The sequence below is a fragment of the Esox lucius genome, chromosome 22 (assembly GCF_011004845.1).
Source record: "Esox lucius isolate fEsoLuc1 chromosome 22, fEsoLuc1.pri, whole genome shotgun sequence".
In the NCBI taxonomy this organism is placed as follows: domain Eukaryota; kingdom Metazoa; phylum Chordata; class Actinopteri; order Esociformes; family Esocidae; genus Esox; species Esox lucius.
This window is the reverse complement of record NC_047590.1, coordinates 20,961,824-20,987,971: the sequence shown is the minus strand read 5'-3', so window position 1 is coordinate 20,987,971 and position 26,148 is coordinate 20,961,824. Positions and strand designations below refer to the sequence as shown.

The 26,148-nt window shown below is 41.7% G+C and overlaps 1 protein-coding gene across 7 annotated transcripts in view; it reads right to left on the bottom strand.

Annotated features, from left to right (window-relative positions):
- LOC105019665 (neural cell adhesion molecule 2) overlaps positions 1 to 26,148 on the bottom strand; it is a 436,025-nt gene that overhangs the window by 116,959 nt on the left and 292,918 nt on the right. For all 7 annotated transcript variants that reach the window (XM_020042073.2, XM_020042077.2, XM_020042074.2 and 4 more), the window contains exon 2: positions 2,846 to 2,920. In XM_020042073.2, coding sequence (XP_019897632.1) covers positions 2,846 to 2,920 — 75 coding nt within the window. The remainder of the gene's footprint in view (positions 1 to 2,845; positions 2,921 to 26,148) is intronic.

The window sequence follows — 26,148 nt, the reverse complement described above, 5'->3', positions numbered from 1 at the left end:
AGGAATGTATATGTGTGATTGCCACTGATCATAGATATAATTTAACTAGTTTAATTAGTTGCATGTGTGTATGTTGCCAAGAGTGTCTGTTTCTTTTATGCACATACTACCATAGTTTTTGTAATAAGATGCACACGGTACATCCCATACATACTCAAATCTCAATCATTTTCCATTCCCAGAATGCATCAGTCTCTGGGCGTCAGCCGAGCACACCAGACAAAGTCAAGGACTACCTCACGTACTTTGATTAGAGCAATCCAAAGAGTCAGTCTTGAATGACACAATTAAAGCACCTTCAGCGGTCCTCTCTCTATGACGTCTTGCTGTCAAGCGCTCTTTGGCACTCTCTCTCACAGCCCCTCTTGCTCACTCGCTCTCTTCTTTACCCTAACCCTAATGCTTTTCCCTCTCTTCCCTCTACACCCTTTAGATCATCTCCTACCTTTTTCCTTCCTCATTCCTTTTTCCGCTCGTCTGCCTCCCTTTTCTGAAGCAAATTCATGACTTGACAGCCACCGAACTCTCCTTTGTCTCTTTACCTGCTTCCTCCGTGCTCTCTATATGTCTTTGTCTTCCTCTCACACTCACGCTCACCTGCCGACCTTCCTACTCTCTTCCGTCGGTCACCTCGGATTCCTCTCCACCCCATGCTACGCCAAACCTATTCCGCAAAGGCCTGTCAAGCTTTGGCTCGGAACTGACCGTGAGGTCACTTGGCCCTGTGAGTTGCTGTGTGTATGTGCGTTTCACACACTGACTTGGCTGCTAGACAAAAACTTAGAGGTCACCACACCCCCTGGCGAGAAACAGATCCTGGGTTATTGAGGGCAGAGGAGGAGGGAAACGCTACACAGCTTCTCAATCTCCTGCCGGCTCTGCTTTGTGTGCAGATGGATCTGTTGAGCTAACATGCCGCAAGAAACATCTGAAAGCCTGGGACACTGGTAAAACCCAACACGGTGTTGCTATGTTTGCACGTCTGTGGGAGGGCTATTCACCTGAAGTAAAACATTTCAAACACGTCAACCAACCAGCGGGTAGACACAGTGGAACACGGAAAGGCACCACTTAGCCGTGACGTCTGACTGAACGCAACTGAAACCATATAATACAGTTTTTAATAAAGAGAAACGGCAGGCAAAATAAACAGCGCGGTTCGTTGGGTACACGCACATTATGCAGCATGTATGCTTCCCATTTCTCTTCCCTTCTCTTCCCCACGCTGTCTCTCCTCTCTCTCTACCAATTCTGTACATTACCACATCCTTCTCCAGCCTATAGCCCTGCACAGACCACAGTGACCACCTCGGCACAGGGATGCTGCTGATACTGTTCAATTACCACATCTGTACATTACCACATCCTTCTCCAGCCTATAGCCCTGCACAGACCACAGTGACCACCTCGGCACAGGGATGCTGCTGATACTGTTCAATTACCACATCTGTACATTACCACATCCTTCTCCAGCCTATAGCCCTGCACAGACCACAGTGACCACCTCGGCACAGGGATGCTGCTGATACTGTTCAATTACCACATCTGTACATTACCACATCCTTCTCCAGCCTATAGCCCTGCACAGACCACAGTGACCACCTCGGCACAGGGATGCTGCTGATACTGTTCAATAGGAAACCCATCCTAGCTTTAAGTACGGATGCAACACATGGATGTTACTGGGAGAATTAAGCCTATTGGGTTCAAGTCAAACTAGTAGTAGTCTACTGGGTAAACCTATTTATAAAATGTTATGATGGTATCGGTCTATCGACTGCGGTAATCAATCTAGAACTGGTCCCTCTTGGACAATGGATTTTCTATTAATGAGAAAACATTTAAAAAACAAGGGCCTTCTGAATCTCTCACTAGGCCTTGGTTATCCTCGCCATCTCCACCCCAAGCCCTCACTTCCTCCAACACCCTCTCCAGCCTCTCCGCCTCTCCGCCTTCTCCCTGCTCTTCTCCTCCTCGTCCCTCAGCTGTTAGCTCCATGCTGTTCCAGGCTGGCAGGAGAAGACAGGGACACAGTGGGGTTCAGGAAACTGTGGTCCAGGGCACTTCCAGCCCACACAGCCCCCCTACTGAGCTACAGGCACTTGGCTTAGCGCCCCTAGCCTAGAGATCCCCCAACAGAGCTGGGCGATGCAGTAGGATGGCTAAGTCATGAAGACTGGAGAATTGGGGCTGGTTTGGAGGGATAGATGAATGTGTGTTGTACGCGCCAGATGTATGTTGGTGCCCAATGGGCGGGCAACCGCGTCTCTCATCGGTGGTTCCACACAGCCCCACTACCACCCAACAGAGCCCATCCCAACCCGCACGCACACACAGCACATCTGGTAGGTAAAAAAATGAATCATAATTACTGCTAAACCTTTTTACATTTGTTTTTCAAATATTTTTTTTACACAGCCTTAACCATAAACCTAAATGGAACCACACTTGAATGTATTGGTAACCCTATGAACTTAAAAATGTTTTTCTATAGAATGTAATGAATACATTTTTTAAATTATGCTGTACTGCATGTGTTATCATAAAAACATGAGTAACATCTTAAATCAACACCACCAAGTGGCACAATGGTCAAAGTCACCACTTTGCAGTACAACTGTAAACATAAGGAAAAAGCTTAAGCATAGGTTTTAGTGTGGTAACAGGTTGGGTTAATGTTAGAGTTTGGTTGAATATTCTCTTTTGTAAAGAACAACAGTAGAAACTGGCAAGGTTTAGCAGTAATATATGTTGGCCTTTTTTTACCTAGTCAGATGTGCTGTGTGTGTGCGAGGTGGGATCGGCTTCATGGATAAGCATGTTCTGTTACCTAAAGCCATCTTACCTGTGCATTTGATGAACTTGGAGTCTCCCACACTTAGCTCCACCTTATTCAAGGATATGGACACCTGCAGAACAGCTGTAAGGAAGCAGAACAAAATTCACATTAGCAACCACACATAAAACTTGCAAAAATCTATGAAGCTCAAAAACCTCAAAGGCCTACTCTGACAAATCTTCGAAAGCACAATGCCCATTGCAACACATTTGGTATCATGCCGGTGAAACAAGCAAAGTGGTGACAGACATTTTCCCTTTACCCTCTCAAAGCGACAAATCGACCAAACAAATCAAAGGCGGTTGTTCAGATGTTTGTTGTCCGCAAAGCAAAGTTGTACCTAACCGTTTGACTCCACAGTCCCCTTCGCAGAGTCTGAATCTGAAATGGCACCCTATTCTCAATATAGTGCATCTTCAACCAGAGCCCCTGGTAAAATAGTACTGCACTAAACAGGGAACACGTCGTTATTTAGGACGCAGCCCATGAAACAACCAGAGAAGAAATGTGTTAATGTAGTTAGGGGCGATACAAAAGGCTTTGTTGGAGAAAGCACCTTTGATCTTTTTCATTCTCTCTCTCATTCTTTCGCTCCGTCCCCATCAGGCGTTTTGTTGATTACCCTTTCTTTCGTTCAATCTCCTATTGTGCTCCGCTACAGCGTGTGATTATGTTCCCTATATGCCTGCGCATTTGCACAAACACGAATACGTGCGCACAAGCACACCCAATGAGCCAGTGCTGTGGCAGAGAGCTGACTATAGATGGCAGTAGTTAGACATTATTTTAACATAATCAGACGCACAAACACACACACACGGACACACACACACACATTGGCCGGTTTCCTGCCTCAAAAAACAAAAATACGCAAACAATCTAAATTGGAACATTAACATTAATAGTCTTTAAAAAAAATTATTTATTAATCTAAACCACAACCTAATAGTAACCTAAAACACCTAACCTTAACACTAACTCTTTCTTTTAACCCTAAACTTAGTCCCTAAACCCCAACCCCAATTGTAACTTTTACATTAAACCTAACACTCTGGACAAGGGCATTATTGTTCTTGATTTATCTATAGTAAATCTGATTTTATACACACACACCCACACACGCATGCACACACCCAGGGGAGCACTAAGCTGCAGTTGCCCATTCTGTTCCATCCTGTACTATTCCATCCTGTCAGCTCAGCTCTACCCCAGCTGTGCTTGGTCCCCCTGTGCTCCAAGGTAACAAGTCACCTCACAGCCACTCCGTCTGGCTGATTAACGAGCATGGGACACATACAATATGTACACGGAGACGCAGCTACGCGAACGCTGGCCCCTCTTTCAATCGCCACTGCATAATTAACTACCAGCCGCATAACAAGTGTCCCAAAGCGGAGGCAAATGCTGCAAAGTGTTGCTGTAGCACTCACAATGAATCAAGTGGCAACCCAAAGTGCTGTTAAACCAAGGATGACAACTGTGGTTAGTAGTGTTTCTTTCACTACTGTATTAGTTCTATTTCAGTGATGTTACATTGATTTGAACCTGTGAAATGTTTTAGAGCGTTATTATAAGAGACATTGCCAGACATCTTTTACCTCCATCCCAGTTGAGCCTCCAGGCAATCCATGCCATCCTCACATGACTGAATGTAAACACATACGAGTACTATTTTAAGAAGGCCCAATCTATACACACATTATTATTTCATCATGTCAACCACCTTAAGGTCCACTCCACACTCACTCTTTTCTCAAACATTAGCTATTAGCTTCACCATTTCACCCCTGGAGCTTCTGAATGATTAAATAGCCGCCCCAACCCCAATCCTAACCCTTTGGGCTTTCCTCCCTTAACGCACTGCGTGTGTCTAGACGTCTCCTCACAGCTTGTTGAGGAAATTATCCAGAATGCACTTTACTTGCCCTTTCCCCTTACTCTGTGTCAAGAGGGTCGCCTGGAGTGAGTAAGCGTGCGTGCGCGTGTCGTCACTACTGTAGGTTGGTGGTGTTAGGGTGCTACGCGTGGCTCCTTCAAGCCCTCTGAGAAATCACAGGCAATTACAGGCGAGCAGTCTCTTACAGTCTCGCCTCGGGGTACATCTGCACTGTGTGCTTAATTACTGCTAATGCTCACAACGCTCAGCACAAGACTTTTCATTTAGAATTCCAAGCAACAGAGCGCATTTCAAAATGGGACAACTGTGATACTATTAGAGGTGATTCTTTGCCATCTATTAGGCAATTCATTGAGCCCTTTTTATGTTATGTTAGATGGGAGAAACTAGCAATTCACTGGGACTATGGCACACAGACTCTCTGCCTGTCTGTCAGCCAATCATGTCTGTCTGTTTGTCAGATCATCATGCCTGTCTGTCTGTCTGTCTGTCTGTCTGTCTGTCTGTCAGACCATCATGTCTGTCTGTCTGACTGGATCCATCATGTCTGTCTATCTGCGTAACTGGACCAATCATGTCTACCTGTCAGGACCCATTACTTCTGTCTGTATAGCTAGACCGATCATGTCTGTCTGTCTGCCTAACCGGACCTATCATGTATGTCTGTCTGTCTGCTTAACTAGATCCATCATGTCCATCAGTCTGGACCCATCAGTTTTGTCTGTCTGCCTAGATCCATCATGAATGTTGGTCTGTCTGTCTCTCTGTGTCATTGTCTGTCTGGATCCATCCTATTGTCTTTCAGTCTGGCTGTTGTTCTGGACCCATCATCTATGTCTGTCTCCCCGCTTGTCTTTATCCATCATGTCTGTCTGTTGTTCTGTCTGTTTGTACCTGCCCAGCCACCCACCTGACCGTCCATCCATCCATTCGTCTGTCTACTGACTGTCCTGTCACTATGGTGTCCGTTCCCCTGGAGACGACAGTGGTGGCTCTTGTCACTGAACCATGTCCAATCGCCCTAACGTATCAGCTCACATATGATCTCAGGCAGAACTACCTCTCTCTCCCACACTCCCTCTCCGTCTCTTCCGTCTCTCGAAGCATTCCTCCCCAAAAGCTTTTCCAATTTCCCTCTCCTTTCTTTAAGCCTCTTATCCCTCAAGCTGGCCTTGTGGAGATGGATATGGACTACCCTCTATTTGCTTGGCCTCTGATACACGCACCCACATCATCACACACACATACTAGAAGTAAACACACATATACTATAAACCCACACACACGAACAATACACCAACACACAATCGCACAAACACTGTACACTGTCTTCACCAGTCTTCATGGGCCAGCGGATGCAGGATTACATTCTGAGCTGTTTTAGTTTAATATTCAGGGAGAGTATTGTTCACACCGTCCAGAGTTACAGCATGGGTCAAATGTGATGTTTTGTTTTAGAGGGCCCCTACATTCAAGGGCATGTGGTTGCATTGTGTGTGTGTGTGTGTGTGTGATTGTTTTCCTAACTTTTCAGGACTAAAATTCACAGAAATGTCCTGACATGACATTCAAAACCAAATGTAATGACGTAAAAAAAATACCGTAAGCTTTGGTAGGCTTAAAGGTTAGGTTTATGGTTAGGTTTAGAAACAAAAGTTAGGCAAAGGTAATTTTTTTTGGAAAAGTGGTGCTTAATTAAAAATAAAATGTGTGTATGTTTCATTTGTGTGATCCAGGTCTATGTGAACATACATGTTTGACCAGTCACCACCAGGAATGTTCTGATTTTCGACTTTAGGGTAACAATTTATGTTCTTGTTTAGTTTAGGAATTGCAGAAGGCTATGGCCAACACGCATCGCATCTTGGCAGAACACATTGGGTTTTAACCACCCATCTAGCTTAGGTTTTAATGTAATCTTTGTAGTTACACATTTCACTTCTTGACTGCCAATTATCATGCCAATTGGCAATCACAATTTGATAGAACATGACTGAAACATGAACATGACTGAAATTAATTTAACATTTACGTTTAAGTCATTCAGCAGATGCTCTTATCCAGGGCTACTTACAGTAGTGACTCTATACATTTTATACATTTTCATAGTGGCACTGATACTGTAATTGTAGACACTATGCTCTACCAACTGGGCTAGAGAAGACCCAACATTTGCTGGAGTTTGGGCAGCTACTGTGTAGCTGCCAGTAACCACATTTTGGCAATGGGCAAGTAATTCATTTTGCATTTCCCGGTCAGTATGTCTCTTGTAACAAGCCCATAACAATAGTTAAATAATGCTATTTGGCATGTCTGTGTCTGGGATGTGTTCGCTGCCTCAATTAAAAAACTGTCTATTTAAACCACAGGGTTTGAGGACTGCAGAGTAATTCTATGTGTATAATACACTCATATCTGTAGATATATCATTTATAATTAAGAAATGCCGGCATCCACAGCCACTAAGGGCAGAATTTCAGAGTGTTCTCTGGATTAAAGAGGAACAGCAATCACATGATTATCCATCTGAAATCTCTTTTATTTACTTTTGGCACCCTAGGATGGGGAGCTATGTACAAAACAAGCTGCCATTTCTAAATGACTCATGCATGATGTGGATGGAAATACACTAAAATTAAAGCTGACAATCTGCAGATAGTGACTGAAATGTTTCAAATAAAAAAGGCTGGAATAAAGAGCCAGAAAACATAGTTTCCAATTCAATATAGGTATCACAAGTATTTATGAGATCACTTTTTACAACAATTGTTTTTAGAGGCATTTGGCAATTTGAATGGAGCGATTATGTCTGTTGCTCCCCTTTAAAATATGAACATATAATCAACAACATGGAAAAATGTTTTGTACTGAACTGGGCCTTTAGGAATCAATCTATAACGTTTAACATTACATTTTTGGACTTTATTACTTCATCACACAATTTTAAGGGCACTACAGAAAATACAACTACCATACAGCAGCCAAATGCAGATATTTTATCTGATGTTTCACAAGGGTTCATTTCTCTAAGTTATCTGTGGGAAGCAGCAGACTAAACTAATCCCACTCAACTTCAAGTTCAATGAATAGGTTATTTAACACTCGGGCCATAAAATGATGTTAAGTTCCTCTAAAATCTAAAATATCAACTAGTAACTGAAATTGCTTTGTCTGTGTGCTCCTGCCCACGCGTAGTCACCCAGCCCAGTACATGTGTATGTTTATGGCCTGTTTTGTATCCTCCAGATTGAGTATCTTATGAAGCAGGAAAAAGAACGAGGCAAGCCTAGTTCTGTTGGCCCACGATTAGAAGGGATGAATGGTGTAGCCCTCGCAGGATTCGAACTGGGGTATCCTATGTGACAGGCTATATCTTTTAACCACTACAGCACTGAGCTATATGTCTTGCAGAGTGCCAGTATACTCTTCCATTGTTAAACCAATTAGTTGAAACATGGCGGGTTCATTTCTTTAGAAACAATCCATGGCTGGTTTGTTTCTTTAGAAAACAATGACAGTTGAATAGCTAACCACTACACTATGTGAACTATTAAGTAAATTGAAAGAAATTGCTGGATCTCAAATTGCAAATTAAATACTACATACTACAAGTGGTGAGATGATGGTAAAGTACTGTTTAGCAGAGGTGGGGGACTCGAGTCACATGACTTGACTCGAGTCTGACTCCAGTCAAAATTTTCAGGACTTGTGACTTGCTTGATTAAAGTATGAAAATGACTTGACTTGACTTCGACTTGAGAACAAGTTACTTGAGACTTGACTTGACTTGAAGTGGAAGACTCGACAATGACTTGAACTTATAATAAACAAACAGCAATACAATTATTTTATATGTTGTGACATCAGCACCACTAATCAGCGTATGTGCCTTTAACGCTGCACAATTCAAACCGCGCCAAACGTGGCAGACAGTAAGGTTAGTCGAGCTCCACAAATAGTATCGTTTGGATACAAGGGCTTTGAACTGGACCGTGTGAATAAAAAAAGATTTGCCAGATGCAAAATATGCAACAACGTCAAATTTAATTTGTCATTTTAAGAACCACAAGGAAAAGTAAGAAAGTAATCTCTTTATATTCAGTTTCACTAAGATCTATAACGATTAAGTTACTAATGTAATGAATTAATCTTTCGTTTGTCATAATTTGGCCTTGGTTGCATATTATGTTTTTTTTTTTTCTTGTTAGAAATGTGACCATTATCATTACTGAATACATCTGGTAAATAGATGTATGATTAATGTTTATGGGCATCTTAAAATGAGCGGGCATGTATATTATTACACGTAGGCCATAATGTCTGTATTAAATGTGCGCATTTTCAAGTGTTTGTGGACTGCGTGTGGAAACTAAAAAGCATTGTGCTTACACCATAACAGTTAACTTTACTGCATGAAAGGCTAACACGAGGCGCCGATGTGATTACTAGCACCTAAACATTTCGAAGAGGTTTTTTTTTTTTTACTCATACAGACAAGAATAATTACAGCGTAATTACATATTAGGCAGTTTTTCAGTCACAATAATTAGTTTATAAGGTTGTTATTATTAGCCCTTATAACATGGATTGACTGAATTCCAGTGCAGAATGCGTGTTATTTCTTGATAACAGACCGTTGCCATGAAAAACAGCGCGTTGCTATGGACACAGCAGGATTCTAACCAGAGATGGAACGGACTATTTTCTTTAGAGGAAGCAATACAATCATTTTTAAATCAATAAACTCCTTTTGAAATCAATATTTTGTGTCAAATTATTGATTTATTTGGTAGGTAGCCATGTAATAAGCGGGATACCGCGGAGGAGAAAAATATTTGATTTTGAAATCGAGCTTTGCACCGAGCGCATGTCAGAAACAGTGGACTGTGTGTGTGTTCATCTCTTCAGTACTTTGACTTGAAACTTATAAGGACTCGACTTGACTTGCTTAGGGTGAACCCTTGACTTGACTTGCATGATTTATCTGAACTGTGACTTGAGACTTGACTCGAGACTTGATGGTTTAGACTTGAGACTTGCTTAGACTTGACCATGTGTGACTTGTCCCCATCTCTGCTGTTTAGTATATAGTAAGCTAGTATGCCAGTATTGGGACAAATTGGGACTCACTACCTCATCATAAAATTGCATCTCGACATTAGATAATTTTGTCATGCTTTAACATCACGCCAAGATTGAATATTTAGCTAGACACCACTAAGCATTGCGTTAAAAAGACTAATGTTTTTTATTAAGTTTACTTCCACCCCACATAACATCCATGAACTGTATGGCTTTTGCCACTGGCCGTTTTAACAGCTTATTAGCCAGTAATATGCCTACTAGTATTTACTAAATTACTACTTGGAATTTTTATAAGAATTGAGCAATTGCTAGCAAGACTGAAGATTAACTTTACACTGCCCAAGCTTACAATATCAAAGGTATTTCATTTCATGGCAAAACAACATTTGTTTTTCTTTCATTTGTGAATGACATTGATACAATAATTATGAAATATATGTGACGATAACTTTTTCGTCAAGTGAAAAGTCGGGAAAATTGTGGAAATCCCTCTTCTTTTACTATGCAAGTGGTTGTGATCTATATTACCCCAAAAACCATGCACATATGTGTATTTCTAAAATCCACCAAATAGTTGCACAATAACCATAAACAGTTTCATTTTAGGCTTACTATAACGTAGCTACTGAAGCTTGTAGCCAGCAAAGCATTTGCCTTTCCTGAACAAATCTTAACGCATAGTCCTTGGCGAGGATCAAACACCAGTCGCATGGCAGTTTGTGTCTCTAACCACTACGCTATTTAACAATGGGTAGTCAGTCAGTCACCCAAACCGTAAGAGACACTTGCTCATACTGGCCTGCTCTCCACTTACATGGTCGGGCAAAAAAGCTCTCTCGCAAAAATTACTTTTTAAATGGTCTGGTGTATAAGTGAAACACACAAAAAAGTGTTTTATGTAAGATGCAGTGGGGGCAACAGCTGAAACAAGTATAAAACTGATAAGCCCCCAACGTTTACAAAATTCATGAATTATTCAAAGTTAGACATACTGCAATCTTGGGAATACTGTATATTTAATGTTGCTGGCGAGTGGGGCAAAAAGTTGAGGAGGCTTACAATGAATATTCAAACAAGTTTGATATGATTGACATTTCTTCTTTTCTTTGTGATCATGAGGTTAGAGGCTGCGACTTAAAACTGTTAAGGTGATGAGAAAGTGGCTACGCTCAAACACACAAACACCACACATGATTTGCTGCAGTTTCCTTCACCAAAAAAGTGTGCTACACTCTGAATTCGCACTACATATGGAAAAACGGGGCTGACCAATCACAAGCAAGCTCTCACACACTCTGCATAGCATGCAAGTGCAGACAAATCCCAAGAATAGAATAACATGTTGTTACATGCTGTGAATATGAGAGAAAGGGCTCCATGACTGGGAAACGAGCGCCGCAGAAGACAGCGTTCATTTAGAGTCCAAGAACTGCATGTCGTCCGCAGAGTATTTAGGCTTCAAAGTAGCAGATGTTATGGAAATGCATGTCGTGTGAGATTTGACGTAACAACTAAAGACACAACCAACATAATACGGTAGAAAATCCCCTCTGCCACAAACAGTGAAATAGGCATTCAACTGCAATTGAATAATTTACATTTTGAAACCAGTGTTAGGCAGTAAAAATCAAGAAAGGAAGAAGCCTTTACTCCCAAATAAGATTATCTAAACATGATTGAAATTAGCCAGACAACATCTAGGTAAAGAGCAAAACTACTGGACATGAGTCAAAGGATGAGATGTTTGGCTGCAGTGCCAGACGCCATGTTTGGCAAAAATGAAACACTGCCTTTGAACAGAAGAATATCACACCAACTGTAAAGCATATATAAAGGTTGTTAAATGGCTAGTCAGTAAATGCAGCGGTCAGTTGTTTACGTCACTTGTCATGAGACCTTGGAGTAGTTATTTCCCTATTGCTTTTGTGAGACAATATTAACATTGCATTGAGATGACATGCATTTGTCATTGCTTTCAGTGTTTCGCTGGTTCAAGCCCCAGTGGGAGCATCTACAGAAGACTTTCAAAATAAAGTATTTTCGGTGATTGGATGACATTTCACAAAATCAAAATTTTTGTTTTTTAATTTAAAAACAAACTTTCACGTAAACCTCCAAGTTCTCTATCTATATGTATGACGTCAGATCTTTTTCCGCTACTGAGGGCCTAGCTCCAGTAGTAATGGTTCGCCACTAGTCTAGTCCGCTTATGTTCGGCAATGAAAATTACAACTGGTTGTCAGTATAGGAAAAAAAACGTATTAAGAGTATGAATTGTATTTTTGTTGTTTGGTTCACAGGCTATGTCAGCTGTAGGAGGTCTACTGCTTGAAGAGCCTACATTGCATCAAATTTGTCACAGAAGATTTGGTTAGCTAGCCAATAGCTAATATTTGCAGAAACAAAGAAAGACAAATGGTAACACTTGTCATTGCAGGGATTTTGGGAAGTGAAATGAAAACTGTGGATGAAGAAACCGGCACATTAGCGTGTATCTGGTATGCAAGATATGCATTGACCACAGCAGAACTTGTCGCCCACTTGGGCTGGACAGAAAATCGGGGATCTTTGTTTTTTTCTACTAAGTTTGCTTTTGAAGAATGCCAGAGGGAGGTGCTGATTTTGGTGTGGGCTGCTCATTCAAATGTTGCATGGAGCGGTCTTTTTCAGATTAGCTTTTCAAGTAGCAAAATATATTATTCCTTCTACACAGTTTGATTTTAGTAGCATGTTGGTGGTCCCAATATTTGTCAGTCGTGGTCACAATAATTGTCAGTCGTTGCCACATGCATTAGAACAACCGTTTGTGGCTTTCAGACAGCAGCCCTGCCTAAGACCACAGCAAGTCAACTGTCAATGTTTGGCTTTTACTCTGCTATTATGGGCAGCTTGGCTGTTTGGAGAAGATTTTGGAAATGTTTTTGCACCCTTAAAGATGCATTGCGGATCTTTTCCTACTCTAATATATGGCGTGTTATAATGTGCATAAAAAACACAGAGAAAATGTAATTTGTAATATAATTCCACAATGCATCTTTAAGTGTGATGATGTCAAGAACCTCTTCAACATTTGAATAAATTCTGGATAAGGTTTTTGTTGATTCACTGTTTGTGTGTGCGTGTGCATACGTGTTGTTGAAACTTCTGGAATAGGTAATCCAAATTTAAGCATCAAATCTCACTATGCACGGGGACTGAGAGGATCTTGAAGGAAAACATACACAAAAGCAAACACTTCTGTGAAGTGGAACACGAATTACAGCATTTTCTGTACAGAGTCTCAGAAGTTAAAATGCTGTCCAATATTCCAAAGTAGCACTGATTACACCTTGGGGATTTTAATGACTTGTATTGTTTTTAATTTTATTTGTTTCAGAAAAGTATTATTAGTCTGCATTCATTTGAGAAGGAGCACAATATCATGTCCGACATCGCTAAAATGCACCTGTATCTTCTCTGGTTCATTTTGGTGGTAAAGTAATACTTAACAAGGGGTATACATTTTTTGCGTCTTTGACTTTGATCTCACTCACCTATACCCATCAGGATTTAAAGTATCTCACAAAAGCGAGTACACCTCTCACATTTTTGTAAATATTTGAATATATCTTTTCATGTGACAACACTGAAGAAATGACACTTTGCTACAATGTAAAGTAGTGAGTGTACAGCTTGTATAACAGTGTACATTTGCTGTCCACTCAAAATAACTCAACACACAGCCATTAATGGCCAAACCGCTGGCAACAAAAGTGAGTATACCCCTAAGTGAAAATGTCCAAATTGGGCCCAATTAGCCATTTTCCCTCCCCGGTGTCATGTGAATCGTTAGTGTTAAAAGGTCTCAGGTTTGAATGGGGAGCAGGTGTGTTGAATTTGGTGTCATCGCTCTCACACTCCTTCATACTGGTCACTGGAAGTTCAACATAGCACCTCATGGCAAAGAACTCTCAGAGGATCAGAAAAAAAGAATTGTTGCACTATATAAAGAGGGCCTAGGCTATAAAAAGATTACCAAGATCCTGAACCTGAGCTGGAACACGGTGGCCAAGACCATACAGTGGTTTAACAGGACAGGTTCCACCCAGAGCAGGCCTCGCCATGGTCGACCAAAGCAGTAGAGTGCACGTGCTCTGCGTCATATCCAGAGGTTGTCTTTGGGAAATAGACGTATGAGTGCTGCCAGCATTGCTGCAGAGGTTGAAGGGGTGGGGGGTCAGCCGGTCAGTGCTTAGACCATACGCCGCAAACTTCATCAAATTGGTCTGCATGGCTGTCGTCCCAGAAGGAAGCCTCTTCTAAAGATGATGCACAAGAAAGCCTGCAAACCTGTGGTCTGATGAGACCAAGATAAACATATTTGGTTCAGATGGTGTCAAGTGTGTGTGGCGGCATCCAGGTGAGGAATACAAAGACAAGTGTTTCTTGCCTACAGTCAAGCATGGTGGTGGGAGGGTCATGGTCTGGGGCTGCATGAGTGCTGCCGGCACTGGGGAGCTACAGTTAATTGGGGAAACCATGAATAACAACATGTACTGTAACATACTGAAGCAGAGCATGATTCCCTCCCTTCGGAGACTGGGCCGCAGGGCAGAATTCCAACATGATAACGACCCCAAACACACCTCCAAGACGACCACTGCCTTGCTAAAGAAGCTGAGGGTAAAGGTGATGGACTGGCCAGGCATGTCTCCAGACCTAAACCCTATTGAGCATCTGTGGGGCATCCTCACATCCATGGAGGAGTGGAAGAGGACTCTAGTGGCACCCTGTGAAGCTTTGTTGAACTCCATGCCCAAGAGGGTTAAGGCAGTGCTGGAAAATAATGGTGGCCACACAAAATAGACACTTTGGGCCCAATTTCGATATTTTCACTTAGGGGTGTACTCACTTTTGTTGCCAGCGGTTTAGACATTAATGGCTGTGTGTTGTGTTATTTTGAGGGGGCAGCAAATTTACACTGTTATACAAGCTGTACAATCACATTATAGCAAAGTGTAATTTTTTCAATGTTGTCACATTAAAAGATATACTCAAATATTAACAAAAATGTGAGGGTTGCACTCACGTTTGTGAGATACTGTACATTTGAGTTATTTAGCAGATGCTCTTATTCATAGTGACTTTCATTAGTAAATACTCACTCTACATTCTGAATCTGTTGAATCAACATTCATGTCAAAGTGTTCCGAGACATAATTGATTCAAAGTTACAATAAAAATGACTCAAAAATTACACAATGGAAGCAATAGCACCCTGTCAGCAGAAGGTCCACTGCCTCCCAATCATTGCTCCTTTCACTACTTTCAGACGGCCCTGAGTCTCTCTGACACCACAATGGCTTTCTATTCACCCAAGAAGATAGGGTGGTAGGTCGCACACTGACATGGATGATAAACGCGTTGACCACAGTCAAGCATGCCCCCCCTCCCCATACACACACATCATTCATAAATGGATTTCTATGACAGGCATGTGAGGAAACTGGGCCGTCACCACGTAGAGCAAAATGCAGAGAAATCACGTTGGTTCCGGTATTGTCCTTTGTATTTATAGAAACGCATTAGCGGGAATGCGACACGCCCCCGGTAAACATAGGTAGACGTTAACGTTCTAAAAATTGGATCTTTTCAAAGCAGAAATGAGATTAGCATTGGGGAACAAAGTGGGGCATCACAACAACCCACTCTCTGTTTTTTATTTCCTCCGTCTTACCCCGCTTCCTCCATTTTGGTTTTATCCATCTCCTCCTACTCGTTCACATTTTCCATCTTTGTTCTCAGTCTGTCTTTGTCATTCTATAACCTAATGTCTGTACTTTTCTGCCTCTTCCTCTATTTCGTTGATTCTCTCTTGCTGTCAATTGTTGTCTGTCTTCCTGTCACTCACTCACACTCTCTCCCTCTTTCTCTCTATTGCTAACTAGGCCTGTATTTATTGGTCTGTTTCTTCATTCATTTCACTCTCCCCTTTTCCTCCCTCCTCTCTCACTGGGTTAATTAAATCAGAAGCTGTCACATGTTTCTTTGTATGACTACATCAGCCCTCCGGGTGCGTCGGGCTCCGTCAAGCAGCTCACAGTTTTCTGGAACTATAAATACAGGTACGCTGCTTGGAGATCTCCCTCTTCTGCCGATCGCTTGCTACCTCCCCATCCCTGTTATCTCCATCTCACACTCAGAAGCGTCTTTGTTCTTGCTGTAGTCACATTCCCCATCCTGTCTTCAATTCAGCCTCGGCAGGGAGGGCTATATGCAGTTTGAGTGTAACCAGAAGGGTGCTGGTTCGAACCCCTAAGCCAAGAAGACAAGGGGAAACAACTCTTATTCTGCACTTGTGCAATGGATTCAAACCTAAAGTGTCAACAATAAACAATTCCAAGTCTGTGACCTGACTTCCTGATGTTGTCTCAAGAAGAGTTGGGATTTGCAGGAAAAAACATGGCAAAATCGAAGCTTCCAACATTTTTCTCTGTCTCTTTCTAACTCTGACTCCTTTGCACCCTCTCTCCTCGATATCTTATTCAATATCTCTCCATCTCTGTTTGCTGTCTCTTCATTCACTTTACACTTTGATGGCGATTTCACAGTGATTATCACCCACACATTTTTGCAACATCGCCACAGTCCCTGAGCTGGAGAGGTTCTCTCTCTTCCTCTCTCCCTCTCTTTCTATCGGCATAAGGCAAACAGAACAAAAGCTAAAATGTATTTTCAGGAAGTAAACTAATGGATGCTTCAGGGAAAATTTGAAAATTACATTCTCCCCGTTAAAGCCTGGGACAAGACAAAGCAAAAAAATTAATTTATTGGTTCTCTGACCAGGAGAAGCTAAGTTGTTGTGAATAACATTTCGGGGGAAAGTTAGTGGAATTTGTCACAACTAGCATACATTTGCATTACACAAGCAGCAGAGGGATTTCTAGAGACTTGGTTATTTCATCAGGCCAAGGTGGAGATGGAGTATTCATCAACCATGTGTATAATTATAATCAGCCAGGGTCACAGGATGAATGTAGTGCATCTCTAAGTCCATGTCTGAAGTTGTAGTGATGGCTCAAATTGTAATCATATATTGATGCTAGCCCCTGACTACTCCTGGACAGTAATAGTGCATGTGTACGCGGGCGTGTCCACATGATACAAGTATACTCCTTGCACATCTCCTGACCAGTCTCAATAACTGACAGTAAAATGTTAATAATCTATTTGATTTCTCGAAAAATATTCCCAAATGATTTAGGTTCAACACCGACCTAGCCCAGTACACTTTGCTGGATCTGCCACAGGGTTCACCTGCGGGGACATCAGTCCAGCTTCCCCTATTCCTTTTTGCGACACTTCACTGCACACAGCAGCGGCGAATGATGACGTAGGCTTGCTGGAGACAATATTGAACACCGCTATTTTACCACTCAGCCACTGGAACACTTATCGGTTTCTGGTTCACGTATACTAAAGGTGAGTGGATTTTTCCTTTGTCATTGAAACTGCCAAGCTCCTTGAAAAACCAGAAAAAGTGGCCTCATCTTTTCTAAAAGTGACAACGTCTTAGATATCTCCCACCAATGACAATCCCGATCAAAAAGAGCTTCCGGTGTGCAGCTGGGGTCATCTGGGGTAGGATACACTGCTCCCTCTCTGTTTTAATATGCCTGATTCAGATACAACTCCTGTTTAGACTTCAACCCAATGATGATGGTTTGGAAGGTGGGACACTTGAGGTGGAAAGTGATTTCAGTTAGGTGATTGAATGGATGTGACCAGAGTGCTCCTTGAAAGGATGCCACATGGCGTAGCTACTGTAGTTCATCTTCCTACTGTGTCAGACTGCTCACTTGGGACACCCAACATTGTATGAGTGGTGCAGACATATGTAACATTTAGATTTGAGTACTTTCATAAACAGATCAACTAACATTAGTGAGCGCATATATTCCCTGAAAATAAGAATGTGTTCCTAGACTTCCAGCACTTAGCTGGCAACCCCCACAACTGTGGTTTAAAAACATGGTGCACTCAGTAAGCAAGTGATATGCTAGATTTAGGACCACCTTATGTCTCCATGTGGCAAACAAGACATTCACTGCATTAATAAGCTACTCCATCAGCCGGGAAAAGGTCCCCTGTCACATGTTAGGGGAATCAGCACATTCTAAATGGCTGTCCACTCTTTCACAGCTGGATGTCTAACCAACTGAAGCCATTTAGAATAAGTTTAAGGTGAAAACAAAAAAGGTCAGTGTATTTCCAAAGTGCCTTTGGGAGCAGCAAATAAGCATGTAGGATCAGTTGTCATCAACTGTGACGCTGAATTCCAAGTCGACCAAATCGTTTGACATTAAACATTTTGTTAATTTAGCAAATGCTGCTATTTAAACATAACATTTACTTTCACCAAGTGAAATAGAGAATAGGGTATCATTGAAAGACGTCGCTGGCACCAATTCCTCAGCCGTCCGACTGCCACACTCAGGGCTCAAGCAATAGTCTTCTGCTTCCCACTGGTGCCAGCACTGACGCTTAAGACTGAGGAGTATATTTCACACATCTCGATGCGCTACACGTTCTGCTCACTCTGCATTAATCTGCTAATCCATCAATGGGGAAAAGGTCCCCTGTCACATGATTAGGGCAATCAGAGCATTAGAAATGGCCACCCACCCTAACCAACTGCTGCCATTTTGGACAGACTGGAAGGTGGAACAAACAGTCACTTGATTTGCACAGTCCCTTAGGGAGCAACGAATAGGCAGTTTGGGGGAATGATCAGTTGTGAGGTGCACTGGCACAGAATTCTTATGAATTCAGAGTCTTATGCAGATTGACTCATTGTTGGTCCATTCCACTAAGGTATGTAAGGCAACCACAGGCATTGCAAGTAAACGTTCCATCAATGAAGAGGCTATTGGTTTAATTTAATCAGTGCTAGTAAAAAAGTCCCCTAGCTCATATACGCCCTACTGACTCCACTCCAGTAGATTGGTGATGATTAGATTGATATAAGCTTATAGTGAGAGCTTCATATTGCCTTCTGAATGGCTCGGTGAAAATAGCAGACATTAGTGGAAATCGCATTCGCATGTTTAATTAGTCTACCTTCCATGTCATTTTTCTCATGGCTTAATCACCTTTAAGAGGCAAAATGAGACAGCAATTAAATTGGCAATTTCAACACGTGCATACCGGTTTTACACATACTAGGCCTGTTTTCAATCTAAGAGATGTTGACTAACATCACTGTACAGTTCATTGTAGTAATCACAGCCAGAAATCAGAAGTGTGAGAAAAAACTGATGAAAAAAAAGATGGTCGGAAATGTATGACTTTTCCGTTTTCTGCAGAAAATGTTGCCCTTTGTTTTAATGCTAGAGTATTGGAGTGGCGACAGCTTCAGACTACTGGATATGATCTTAATTTGTGTGAATGGTGGTTTCATGCCTCATTTGCCCCCCCAAAATGCTTGATTAGCTCACCTGCTGTGTGACGAGGAGACAGAGAGAGAAGCCTTTCATCCACTTCACTGAGAGCAAGACGCTATCAGATTGCTTGCGTCAAAACGACTAGTCTTCCCTCCACAGCCTGCCAATCTCAAGGCCAGCTTTTCCTGAAACCAACGAAATCTATACCTGGAGTAGAACACTAATTTAATGACAAGTCTTCATTGAACGTGTTTTTTGATCAAGGTTTTGACTTTAACGTCTAGGAATATGTCTCACACTCTCAGAAGCGCTGACAGTTAAACCAAGCAGCAAATGATTATGCCTCAGTAAAATAGACTGAGGAAGGATAACTACAGTGTGAAGTTATGGCCAGGTTTAATTTGGGAAATAAATCTTTCTTGCATAATCTAATTTCCTGGTTAAATCAAGGTTTTATAAACAACGAAGAAAGCACATTGTATGTCTGTAATGAACAACACTTCCTTGTGTAAAAAGAAAGCTCATATGGCTAGATAGCTAAAGCTTTTCTTGGAATGATAAATCATCAGAAGCAACCGCTATGATTATTTGTATTCTAGGATAGACAGTGCCGGGCTCTGATCGACCTGTAAAAACTACAGTACTTGCTACTGTCATTAACATGCACTTGAAGAAGCACAAAGGGCACAATCATTTCTACAGACTCATTTTTATATTTAGACTGCCATTTTAGTCAGCCAAAGTAAGAAATTAACTACATTATGCACCATTTGTCTTGTTACTCTTCACTCAAACTATTGAACTGTTGCTAACAACACAATTTTCGAGACAAAAACAGATTCAAGGTTTTAGGTGTAGTTATAGTACTTAAAAACATCAATGCGGGTCTTCATTTCTAAAGGCCGCTGCAAAAGTTGTACAAAGTTGTACGTACAACTTAGGCAGTTATTTTTAAATGAATCAGAAAATGTTATGAGTCAACATTACTTGAAAAAGAATGGTGAAAAATAAAATGGAAGATATTTTGTGTTAAATATTAAATATACTTTATAGATCATAGGCTCTGAGCATGGTTCAATGGGATGGGCTATTATTGATAAAAGCCAAAGGAAGAAGGTGAAACATATGTTCATATAGAAATATGTTGTTGTTGTTGTTGGTTTTCAGAGCAAGGCCTGTCAGCAGCCAACCCAAAGTAATTGCTATAGCACATACTGTTATGGTGGGATACAAAGTCACTTTTTAAAATCGTTTCGCTTAAAGATACAAAGCCCTTCCGTGCCTCTCAGCACGATCCGCAGTCCCTTTGATCTTCTCCATCTCTAAACAACAATGCATAATTCAGAGACAAAATAAGCTTTTTGTAAAGCAAAGCAAGAAGTTACCAGCCAGCCATCCAAGTCAGCCTGATTTGCCTCAAGTGTCTGAATTGTAAATGTTTCTTTTCAGCCAGCTGCACTGTAAACGTCTCGTCGATGGAACCACTGACAGGTGATTTTGTTCTGTGCTTTAGTCCGTTGTCGTCGTCTTCACCGTGACTCAGATTGGAATGACATGGATAGTGGTGACTGGCCGATTTCATGTTCTCTTTTGTCTCTCGGAGACAAGCCCATTATTCTGGATGGTAGGGATTTAATTTCACCTTTGCTATGGAGGATGGGAGAACAGAGGGTGGAACTGGGGAACTAAGGTCTTCAGAGACTGGAGTCTCAGGGGACCTCACCAGGCGACTAAGGGTCAAAGGATAATTGGTTGTAATGGAGAGGGTTGAGCCAAGGTCAAGAGTCAGTGTCATTGATTGTTGTCAAAGAAAAAAATAGTTACATTGGCAATGGGATTTTTTCCGGTGAACGGGATTCAAGACTACAATGATACCTGAAAAACATGGGAATGTTTGCTCTATTTAGGTTTTGAAATAAAAACTGTATTTTAACAGCAGAACGTCTTGAATTGTTATTCACTTTACATTCAGTCTGGAATCTTGAATTAACGGGATAAGATTCATAGGAAAATGAAGACGAAAGAAAAGATATTGCTCACACACAAAAAAATTAAAACAGTTTGAATTAGAATCAATAATTCTTCTTAACGGGCCAAATACTTGGTAAAAGTGTCAAAGCAAATAGTTAAATTAACATATAATTATGAACACACGAGGCTGGGGCTTTAAATCAGATCAGTACAAACAAGTGACCAATAGAATGAGATAACATAATTTGAAAAAACAACAACTGCCCTCGCTCTTCCTTGTTTTACTCCATCTCTCCTAATGGTCTACTCCTTGTCTTCCCAGTTTCAGCTGTACTGACAATCACAAAAGGGTTTTCTAATGATCAATTAGCCTTTTAAACTGATAAACTTGGATTAGCAAACAAACAAGACTGATGGCTGCTGATAATGGGCCTCTGTACGCCTATGCACATATTCTATTGAAAATCTGCCATTTCTAGCCACAATTGTCATTTACAACATTAACATTGTCTACAATATATTTCTGATCAATTTGATGTCATTTTAATGGACACATTTAGCTTTTCTTTCAAAAACACAGACATTTCTAAGTGACCCCAAACCTTTAAACAGTAGTGTATATAACCACACCCCACAAACCTCGCTCTCTCCATCTCTGTCTCCCAACCTTAAAAACAATTTAGAGAAGATGCCCCAGAACTTAACAAAAACTCGGAACCTTTGACCATAACGTGATGTGTGCTATGAAATCATTAGTACTAAGTACTCTTTTTAAATGAAGTAGAATTCCAATTTGGATTTTTATGGTGGATTTATTTTTGTCAAATTGCTCTTTTTGTATTTTTCCATTATTGGGTTGGGTCTAATTGTTTTGATGGCTTTGGGTTAGGTAGGATCTGATTGTGTTTGTGAACCAGCTGGCTGGAGGGTTGTTCTCTAGGTTAATGTCTCTGTAAATTAGAGCTTTGTTATGAAATGTTTGAGAACTGCTTTTCTGTAGGTGTTTTGAAATGCCTCTCTCTTTCACTCTCTCTTACATCACATAATTGCTTGCTGCATCCTAACTGTTTTGCCCTTCAGGGACGTATGAATAGCATTATTGTTTAGCATCATCTGCTGGTTATTTTGGTTATTGCTGTAAGTTAGCAACCATTCTTTGTTGGTACTTCACAGGAAGTAGGAAGTCTAATGACTGGATATGCCTCATGGTTGAGTTCATCTACATGCACTCCTTTATCTCCTGCCATCCATAAGAATGTGCCTTCTTAATAAACAGCTTCTCAAAATTATTGGTTGGTATTGTGTTTGAACTAGTTCTTTAGACATAAGTATTTTATGTTTGTAATGGACATAGTAGTCTGTAAGCGTAGCTATTGTGCTTCAGCTACCTTAATTGGTATTGGGCAATTAGGAGACTTATGTTAATGAAAAGACAAAATGTGGACACTATGCAAAATAGCATTTATTGAAAGATTTTATGTTTATTATATATTTTACAGTTTTTCTTCTTATCACTTCATGCATGTGAGTCTTTAATTAGTTTGGCTGACTGTCTAATTTTGGTTAGGACACCTTATGGAGGACAGTACAGTAAAAAGTAACCAGCGGCACTACAAACTTCAGCGGCACGTTACAGTGCATGTAAGTTGGAAGATGATCGAGCATCTAGGAGTACGTCTAGGAGCTTGTGATCATCCAAGTCATCAACGAGCACAGCTGCTGCCAAAGCTTGCACCAAACCAGAGGCTGCGAGAGCACGTGTGACTTTTACATAAACAAAGATTGCCATGAAGGTTGAAAATGGAGGCCGCCGTTGCCCTAGCTGAGGCTGAGATACTGGAAGCTGCAGTGGAACAAGACCCTGTGGAGCTTCGCAGTAGAAAGAGTAACCCAGTCACTCTCCAAGAAACCGCAGCGCGCTCAAGCAAGTATTTGAGGGAACAATCGGAAGTGCACTCAGGCTGCCAGTTCTTCCCATGCATTAGTCATTTTGCAATAAAATTGATATGTCTACACCGGTCTGACATGACATTACTGAGGCCACACATTCATGCGATAATGATGAAAACCCATTTATTACTCATGACAAGTTGCCTGGGGCCAGTAGAGACTTCAAGCAAACTCAAAGACTTGGAAGTATTCACAACTCTCACTGCTCAAAACCCACATTTGGGAACCCACTTATTCAGCCCTTTACTCCTCAACATAGCACCTAAGCAATTCAACACCAAACTCCCAAGATTGATTTTGCTAAATACTTAGCACATTGTGAAATGGTGACAACAGGACTAACTCAGTTTGATGACAAACCTGAGAGTTTTAGGGAATCATCGTTTATTAATTCTATCAGTGACCTAGTCCTTACAGCTTGCGAGGAGCTAGATCTGTTAGCCAAATGGCTTGGGAAAGAGTCATCAGAACATTTGAAGAGCATCCGCTCAACACACATAAACAACCCTCTTTCTGCACTACGAAAACCATGGGAATGATTAAGCAAGTGCTACGCTGCACTGGAAATCATCAATAGGTCCCTCTTCAAGAGGTAAGACAGCTTCCCCAGAATCTCTAATAAGGACAACATTAAGCTAAGAGAGCTAGGAGATCTACTGACGGAAATAGGGTGTGCAAAAGAGGATTGATTTACCGGGTCTTGCCTATCTAGACACTATGCAGGGCATCAGTCCTATAGTGGAGAAACTACCCCACGACCTTCAGGAAAGATGGCTCACTCAAGGCTCCAGGTATAAAAATGAGCACAACACCAGTTTCCCAACCTTTTCCTTCTTCACAAGGTTAATTTGCTATGAGGTAAACACCAGGAATGATCCCAGCTTTGCTATTGTCAGCAGCAGCATCTGTACTGTGAGAAATGAGAAACATGTTATGAGGAACATGAGTTCAGGGACCCATGTATCAGTACACAAAACAGATGTTTCCTCTACCAATGCTGATACAGGCAACATCGCAAAGAACAAAGTTGGGCCTGAGAAATATTGCCCCATCCAGAACAAGACACATCTGCTTAAAAAATTTAGAGTCTTCAAAGCAAAAACACTAGATGAGCGCAAGCCCTATCTTAAAAGTAATGGATTGTTTTAATTGTTTCACATCATCGCACCTGGCAATAGACTGTAAAATAGCAGTCGTGTGTGATGAGTGTGACAGCCTGCACCACAGTACAGCCACGCATCCAGGCTCAGCTTTCCAGACAACCCTATCCTCCAGCCCCGTGGTAGAGCATAGTGGCGATATGCTTTCCCTCCATTGGCCTTGGAGAAGAAACCATTCTCACGCAAAGAAGTCTAGCGCTATGCTGGGAAATGGCCTTAGACACATTCACCTTTGCAGTGTCGGCCAGCGATAAGACATTTACCCGGCGTGGAGTCCTGTCTAACGTTAATAGCCTCTTTGACCCCCTCAGCCTGGTAGCTCCAGTGACTATACAGGGGAGGGCAATACTGCAGGAACTCTCCACGGAAACCTGTGATTGGGATGTGTCACTTCCACAAAAAAGGATGAAAGACTGGGATGCATGTAGGGACTCGCTTCTAGACCTGAAGCAGATTCATATCCCGCATGCCTACACCTCCGATTCCCTCTCCAAGGCAAAACACATTGAGCTGTGTGTGTTTTCAGATGCATCCACCAAAGCTAATGGTGCTGTACCTTATCTCAGAGCTACCTATGAAAATGTAAAGAGTAACGTGGGTTTCGTTCTAGGGAAAGCAAAATTAGCCCCCTTGTCTGAGCCAACTATACCACAACTCGAATTATGTGCTGCAGGACTGGCAGTAGAAATGGCAGAGCTAATCCTAGATGAGCTAGATCACAAATCAGACACTGTGAACTCCTATAGTGACAGCAAAGTAGTCCTTGGGTACATATACAAATAAAGCAAGCATTTTTATGTATATGTGTACAACAGAGTTCAGCGGATTCAACAGTCAAAGCGGCCAGAACAATGTCACTATGTCACACTGAACACAATCCGGCTGATCACACCTCAAGGTCGGTTCCCACATCCCAACTCGCTAACACCTTGTGGTTCACAGGACCAGTCTTCTTATACAAGCCACACCGAGCTCGACAAGTGAAACCAGAGTTGTTCAACTTCATTATTCCAGTTTAGGACACAGAAATATGTCCCCACGTGACAAGCTTAGCCACTCAAACAAAAGAGAAAGCACTCATGCCAGAACGTTTTGTGGGGTTTTTCTCTTCGCTTTTGAGAGCTGTTGCATCTCTGATCCATGTTTTGCATCTCTTACAAGTCAAATCCATCCGAACAGGCATCAAAATGCAGAGGTGGCACCAATGCAACAAACCACAAACTCCAGATGAGCTGTCTCATGCCAAAGGGATGTCATTATTAGATCAACTCAAAGAGAAGCTTACTAGTACTAGCTTGCAGCAATAAGTGAGAAAATAAACATATCCAAGTCAAGTTCACTGTCAAAACTGAATCCTGTCACGGAAAGAGACCTCCTCAAAATTGGAGGCCGGCTGAAACATGCGCAATTGGACAGCCATGAGAAAAATCCTCTTTTCATGCCGTAACACTGTCACATTGCCACATTGCTAGTTTGGCACTATCACGAGAAGGTGAAACATCAAGGCTGCCATTTTACTGAAGGAGCCATCAGAGTAGCTGGTATCTGGATTGTTGGTGGTAAGAAACCAATCAGCACAATTTTACACAAATGTGTGTCTAAGACTCCGTGGCAAGATCGAGGAACAGAAAATGTTCTATCTTCAACTACGCACGTCTACTCCTTTCACATATGTAGGTTTGGATCTTTTTGTCCCTTGGACGGTTACTGCACGTCAAACCGGAGGAGATCATGGCTGTTCCATTTTGGTAAGAACAGCTTAAGGACAGTACACTAACACTCGACCCATCTCTTTGCCTATGCTTCTCTCTCGTGGCTCCTTCT